Source organism: Rhea pennata, chromosome 38 (genome assembly GCF_028389875.1).
Source record: "Rhea pennata isolate bPtePen1 chromosome 38, bPtePen1.pri, whole genome shotgun sequence".
NCBI lineage: Eukaryota > Metazoa > Chordata > Aves > Rheiformes > Rheidae > Rhea > Rhea pennata.
In genome coordinates, this window is record NC_084700.1 from 49,945 (window position 1) to 57,452 (window position 7,508).

The following is a 7,508-nucleotide window of genomic DNA, read 5'->3' on the forward strand; positions in this document are numbered from 1 at the left end:
ATGTCCCTGGCGTCCCCCGTGCCCCCCGGCCCCCAGAGTTTCTCGGAGCTCTACGCCAAGTCGCTGGAGCAGGGCCGGAGCGAGGACCCCGCGGGGGACGTGGGGGACGTGGGGGACGTGGGGGACAGCGACGGCGACGACGGCCCCGACGACGGCGACAGCGGGGCGACGGCGGCGGCCGGGGGGGGGCCCGGCGGGGCGGCGGGGGGGGGCGCTGGGCCCCGCCGCCCTGCAGCTCCTGCGCTCGCTGTCGCTGGCCGTGGGGCCGCCCCACAGCCTGGCCGAGGAGCGGACCGCCTTCCCCCCCCCGCGCGTGAGTGCCCCCCGCCGCCCCCGGGACCCCCCGGGACCCCCCTCGACCCCCTGGGCCCCCCTGAGACTCCCCGGGACCCCCCCAACATCCTGGGACCCTCTCGAGCCCCTGGGACCCCCTCAACATCCTGGGACCCCCCCGATGCCCTGGGACCCCCAACCCCTGAGACCCTCGACCCTCTGGGACCCCACAGCCGATGAGACCCCCCAATCCCCTGGGAACCCCTCCGGGACCCCCCCCAACATCCTGGGACCCCCCGATGCCCTGGGACCCCCAACCCCTGAGACCCCTCGACCCTCTGGGACCCCCCAACCGATGAGACCCCCCAATCCCCTGGGAACCCCTCCGGGACCCCCCCAACATCCTGGGACCCCCCGATGCCCTGGGACCCCCAACCCCTGAGACCCCTCGACCCTCTGGGACCCCACAGCCGATGAGACCCCCCCAATCCCCTGGGAACCCCTCCGGGACCCCCCCCAACATCCTGGGACCCCCCGATGCCCTGGGACCCCCAACCCCTGAGACCCCTCGACCCTCTGGGACCCCACAGCCGATGAGACCCCCCCAATCCCCTGGGAACCCCTCCGGGACCCCCCCCAACATCCTGGGACCCCCCGATGCCCTGGGACCCCCAACCCCTGAGACCCCTCGACCCTCTGGGACCCCACAGCCGATGAGACCCCCCAATCCCCTGGAACCCCTCCGGGACCCCCCCAACATCCTGGGACCCCCCGATGCCCTGGGACCCCCAACCCCTGAGACCCCTCGACCCTCTGGGACCCCACAGCCGATGAGACCCCCCAATCCCCTGGGAACCCCTCTGGGACCCCCCCCAACATCCTGGGACCCCCCGATGCCCTGGGACCCCCAACCCCTGAGACCCCTCGACCCTCTGGGACCCCCCAACCGATGAGACCCCCCAATCCCCTGGGAACCCCTCCGGGACCCCCCCAACATCCTGGGACCCCCCGATGCCCTGGGACCCCCAACCCCTGAGACCTCTCGACCCTCTGGGACCCCACAGCCGATGAGACCCCCCAATCCCCTGGGAACCCCTCCAGGACCCCCCCCCAACATCCTGGGACCCCCCGATGCCCTGGGACCCCTGACCCCTGAGACCCCTCGACCCTCTGGGACCCCCCAACCGATGAGACCCCCCCCAATCCCCTGGGAACCCCTCTGGGACCCCCCCCAACATCCTGGGACCCTCTCAAACCCCCAGGACCCCCCCAACATCCTGGGACCCCCCGATGCCCTGGGACCCCCGACCCCTGAGACCCCCCAACCCTCTGGGACCCCCCAACTGATGAGACCCCCCCAATCCCCTGGGAACCCCTCCGGGACCCCCCCCCCAACATCCTGGGACCCCCCCGACTCCCTGGGACCCCCCGAGACCTCCCCCGGTCCCCTGGGAGCCCCCCAACCCCCTCCTGCTCCCCTGGGAGCCCCCCTCAGGCCCCCCCACGCCCCCCGACCTTCCAGTACTCCCATGGGTCACCCCCCCATGAGTGACCTCGGGGCGCTGGGGACCCCCTCCCCCCCCGGTGACCGTGACCCCTTCCGTGACCCCAGTCCTGCACCCCACGACCCTGGACCCACTGACCCTGCACTTCCCAGTGACCTGTGATTCCCATGACCCCATTAACCCCATGACCTCTATGACCTTCTGCCCCATGACCCTGTGACCCCATGACCCAGTGACCTACTAACCCCCTGACCTCTATGACCTTTTGCTCTATGACCTGTTGACCCCCCAACCCCTATGACTCCTGTGCCCCCATGACCCCCCCATGACCCCCCTGACCTGTTGACCCCCCGTGACCCCCTGCCCCAGGTCGCCGGTGCCCCTGGCCGACCCCACGCCCGACCTGCTGCTGCCGCACCGCAGCCCCTCGCACGGCGACACGGTGAGTGTGCGCGCCCCCCCCCCCGTGACCCCCACGACCCCTCTGACCCGCTCCCCCCTCCCTCCCTGCCCGCAGGGCCCCCCCGGCCTGGATGCCGGGGCCCCCGCGACCCCCCCGGAGCCCGGCGACCCCGCGGCCGTGCTGCCCCGGACCCTCTCGCTGCAGAGCTCCATCAGCAAGAGTGAGTGCGGCCGGGGCCGGGGTCGCTGTCCGTGTCCCCGTGGCCGTGGCTGTGACCGTGTTGCGTGTCCTGTGGCCGTGTCCTGTGGCCATGTCCATTTCCCGTGGCCGTGTCCTGTGACCGTGTCCTGTGACCGTGTCCTGTGTCCTGTGACCGTGTCCTGTGTCCGTGTCCTGTGTCCCGTGGCCGTGTCCATTTCCCGTGGCCAGGGCCCGTGTCTGCAGCACGTGTCTCGTGGCTGTGTCACGTGTCGCGTGTCCTGTGGCCATGGCCGTGTCCCATGTGCTGCCCCGCGTGCATGCCGTGTCCCGTTACGCGCACGTGGTGCGTGTATGTGGGGGGGGGCGGTGCGGGTGTGTGCGCCGTGTGCGTTGGCAGTGCGCGTACCCGGCACGTGTGCACGCACAGGGCGAGTGCGCGCTGGTGCATGCTGCGTGCGAGGCGCCTGCGTGGCGCGTGCATGGCATGTTGTGCGTGGTGCGTGGCGTGTGCATGGCATGACGCATGGTGCGGCGCGTGGTGCATGGCATGGCACGTGGCATGGCGCGTGGCGTGGCGCGTGGCATGGCGCGTGGCGTGGTGCGTGGCGTGTGCATGGCATGACGCGTGGTGCGTGGCGTGTGCATGGCATGACGCATGGTGCGGCGCGTGGTGCATGGCATGGCACGTGGCATGGCGCGTGGCGTGGCGCGTGGCATGGCGCGTGGCGTGGCGCGTGGTGCGTGGTGTGTGCACGGCATGACGCGTGGTGCGGCGCGTGGTGCATGGCATGGCGCATGGCATGGCGCGTGGCGTGGCGCGTGGCGTGGCGCGTGGCGTGGCGCGCGGGGCGCTGACGGCCCCGGCAGTGCTGGCGGAGGCCGGGGAGCCGCTGGAGGCCGAGTGGGAATCGATCTCCAACCTGGGCGGCCGCCTGCAGCAGCATCCTGGGAGGCGCTGGCGAGGGAGGGTTGAGCGCCCGGGGGGGCCGGGGTGGGGCTGCAGTGGGGCTGGGGGGGGCGGGGGGGGCTGCAATGGGGCTGGGGGGGTATGATGGGGGCTGTGGGGCCAGGGGGGGCATTGTGGGTCGGGGGGGGGCGGGGGGGCCTGCAGTGGGTCTGCAGAGGGGGTTGGGGGGGCTGCAATGGGTCTGGGGGGGGATGATGGGGGTGGGGGGCCTGCAGTGGGTCTGCAGGGGGGCTTGGGGGGGCTGCAATGGGTCTGGGGGGGGATGATGGGGGCTGTGGGGCCAGGGGGGCAGTTGTGGGTCTGAGTGGGGGCTGGGGGGGGGCTGTGGTCCCGGGGGGCTGCAGTGGGTCCGGGGTGGACGGGGCAGGGGGCTGCAGTGGGTCTGAGTGGGGGGCTGGGGGGGACTGCAAGCCCGGGGGGCCGCAGTGGGTCTGGGTGGGGGGGATGATGGGGGGCTGTGGGGCCGGGGGGGGCGGCTGGGGGTCTAGGGGGGGAGCTGGGGGCTGGGGGGAGGCTGGGGCCGGCGGCCCCAGGGAGGGTCTCACCCCTCTGCCCCCCCCCCCCCCAGGGCAGCAGCTCCCGGAGCCCCCCAGCCCCGGGGGCCCCCGGAGCCCCGGGCCGGCGGCCGCCGAGGATGAGTAAGGACTGGGGGGGGGGGGAGCAGGGGAGGGCTGGGGGGGGGCACAGGGGGCCCCGTGGGGGCTGGGGGTCCACTCACCCCCCATCCCGGCCCCCCCCCAGGCCCCAGACGCTGTGGGGCAGGGAGGATCCAGGGCTGGGGGACCCAGGGAGATGCGGGGGGGGGGGGCGGGGCTGAGGGTGTCTGGGGGGCTGGGGGGGGGGCCTGGGGATCCGCTCACCCCCCCCCGGCCCCCCCCCAGGCCCCAGACGCTCTCAGAGAAGGTGTCGCAGCTGGAGGCGATGCTGAAGCGGCTGCAGGAGGATCTGCAGGAGGTGGGGGGGGGCGCTGGGGGGGCCAGGGGGGGCCCGGGGGCCGGGGGGACTGGGGGCCCTAGGGGAGCAAGGGGGGCCAGGGGACTGAGGGGGGCTGGAGGGGAATGGGGGCGCTGTGGGTCTGCAGGGTGCATGGGGGGGTTGGGGGGGGCTATGGGGCACAGTAAGGGGGCTGTGGGGCTCTGCAGGCGCCATGGGGCACACGGAGGGTGCCGTGGGGAGCGCTGCGGTGGCCGTGGGGTGCAGTGAGGGTGCTGTGGGGCGCGCTGCGGATGCCATGGGGCACCATGGGGCACAGTGAGGGTGCCATGGGGCACACGGAGGGTGCCGTGGGGAGCGCTGCGGTGGCCGTGGGGTGCAGTGAGGGTGCCGTGGGGTGCACTGTGGATGCCATGGGGAGCACTGTGGTGACCATAGGGCGCAGTGCGGATGCCGTGGGGCACTGCAGGTGCCGTGGGGGCGTGCTGCAGATGCTGTGGGATGCGCCGTGGGGCGCCGTGGGGCGCGCTGCGGGCGCCGTGGGGCGCGCTGAGGGTGCCGTGCGGCGGGGCGCAGGGCCAGGAGGCGCAGGCGCGGCTGCAGGCCGAGGTGCGGACGCTGCGGCGGCTGCAGCAGGAGCAGGAGGACGCGGCGGCGCGGCTGGGCCAGGTCACCCGGCTGCTGCGGCCCCCCCCCGGCCGACCCCCCCGGGCCCTAGGGACCCCCGGGGCACCCGGACCCCCCGCGCAGGGACCCCCGACCCCGCTCGGGCCGGCCACAGCGCTCGCACCATGCACCGTATGCACCGTGTGCACCACCCACCGTGCACACTGTGCACCATATGCACCATGCACTGTGCGCACCGTATGCACCATATGCACTACCCACTGTGCACACCGTGCACCGTATGCACCATGCACCGTGCGCACCGTATGCACCACCCACCATGCGCACCGTGCACCGTGCGCACCATATGCACTGTGCACACCATGCACACCATGCACGCCATTCACCATATTCACCATATGCACCACGCACCGTATGCACCGTGCACCATGCACTGTATGTACTGTGCGTTGTATGCACCGTGCACCGTGCACCGTGCACACCGTGCACCGTATGTACTGTGTGCCGTGCGCCATAGCCACCATGCACACTATGCACCATATGCACCGTACAGCATGCACCGTATGCACTGTGCACCGTACGCACTGTATGCACAGTGCAGCATATGCACCGTATGCACCATGTGCACCGTGCACACCGTGCACCATAGCCACCATGCGCACCATGCACCGTACACCATGCACCGTATGCACAGTGCACCGTATGCACCATACACACTGTGCACCGTGCACACCGTGCCCCATATGCACCGTGCACCATAGCCACCATGCGCACCATGCACCGTACACCATGCACCGTATGCACAGTGCACCGTATGCACCGTATGCACAGTGCACCATATGCACCATACACACTGTGCACCGTGCACACCGTGCCCCATATGCACCGTGCACCATAGCCACCAATGCGCACCATGCACCGTACACCATGCACCGTATGCACAGTGCACCGTATGCACCATACACACTGTGCACCGTGCACACCGTGCCCCATATGCACCGTGCACCATAGCCACCCATGCGCACCATGCACCGTACACCATGCACCGTATGCACAGTGCACCGTATGCACCGTGCACCGTATGCACCATACACCATACATACTGTGCACCGTGCACACCGTGCACTGTACACACCATGCACACAGTGCTCACACCGTGCATGCTCACACCATATGCGCCCCACACACCGTGCACACGCTCCCTAGACGCACCGTGCACACTCACACCATGCGCACCAGGCTCACACTGTGCACGCTTGCTCTGTGCACACCGTGCACGCTCACAGGGCTCCCACCGTGCACACACGATGCAAGTGGTTGTGCGCAAACACACACACGCACAATGCATGCATGAGCCAAATGCACATACCGTGCACACTCAACAGCACTCGTGCCATGCATGATGCACGCACCATGCACACTTGAAACGCATGCACTGTGCACATGCACACTCCACCATGCATGCTCACACTGTGCACGTTCACAACACATACGTGCATGTGCACAGCGTTCACAATTCCTGCACTGCCCCGAGACACACACTGCACACTCGCAGCTCACACTCTAAATGCACGCACTGTGCACACACATGCTTGGCTGTGCACATGCAAAATCGCCTGCCATGCATGCCCACACTCGTCTGTGCACGCTTGCAACACGTGCACGCTGCACGCTCGCACCATGCACACTCAGAGATGCGTGCACCATGCACGTGCACCCCTGCACACGCTCACGCTGCTCTGTGCTCGTGGGCAACGCACACGCCTCGCACGGGCGCCCTTGCACACACCGCTGTGCCCCTTGCACGCCTGCGCTCTGCCCGGCTCCCCTCCTCCCCCCCCGTGGCCCCCCTTGGCCAGCACTGACCCAGCCCGGGGGGGGGCCCGGCCCCCCCCTCCCCCCCCCCCCGACGACTGTGAAAGCAAAGCTGTGATGAGCCCTGTCCGTGTGTCCATCTGTCCGTGTGTCCATGTGTCTGTCTACAGTGCCGGGAGCGCCGCGGCGGCTCTGTCCGTCCGTCTGTCCATCCGCCCGCGGCACCGGCCCAGAGAAGGGGACGGGACCCCCCCCCAGCCCCTCTGTGCAATAAAGATGTCGGCAGCAAGCGGGTCCTGTCTGCCCCTTCCCCAGCCCCTATAGCCCTGTCTGTCCCTATAGCCCCTACCCCAGCCCCCATAGCCCATTCCCCTCCCCTATAACCCATTCCCCTTCCCCTATAGCCCCTACCTCAGCCCCTATAGCCCATTCCCCTCCCCTATAGCCCATCCTCCTTCCCCCATAGCCCTTGTCCCAGCCCCTATAGCCCATTCCCCTCCCCTATAGCCCATTCCCCTCCCCTATAACCCATTCCCCCTCCCCTATAGCCCTTGCTCCAGCCACTATAGCCCACTCACTTGCCCTATAACCCATTCCCCTTCCCCTATAGCCCTTGCCCCAGCCCCTATAGCCCTGGACTGCATCTTCCAGCTCCTATTACCTTTTCTCTCGTCCCCTATGCCCTGGAGCTGGTTCCCTCACCCCTTACAGTCCCTTGTACCCATGCAGCCTCTCGCCCCATCCCTATAGACTGGTCCGCCCCCATCCCCTATAGACCACCCCC

General features: G+C 69.7%; 1 protein-coding gene across 1 annotated transcript in view; it reads left to right on the forward strand.

Moving 5' to 3' along the window:
• Nucleotides 1-7,149, forward strand: part of LOC134153037 (mitogen-activated protein kinase kinase kinase 10-like) — a 22,801-nt gene extending 15,652 nt beyond the window's left edge. The window contains 8 exon segments of the mRNA XM_062598837.1: nt 39-160; nt 1,886-1,994; nt 2,148-2,220; nt 2,296-2,401; nt 3,250-3,340; nt 4,231-4,303; nt 4,859-4,951; nt 7,129-7,149. Coding sequence (XP_062454821.1) covers nt 39-160; nt 1,886-1,994; nt 2,148-2,220; nt 2,296-2,401; nt 3,250-3,340; nt 4,231-4,303; nt 4,859-4,951; nt 7,129-7,149 — 688 coding nt within the window.
• The last annotated feature ends 359 nt before the right edge of the window (nt 7,150-7,508 follow it).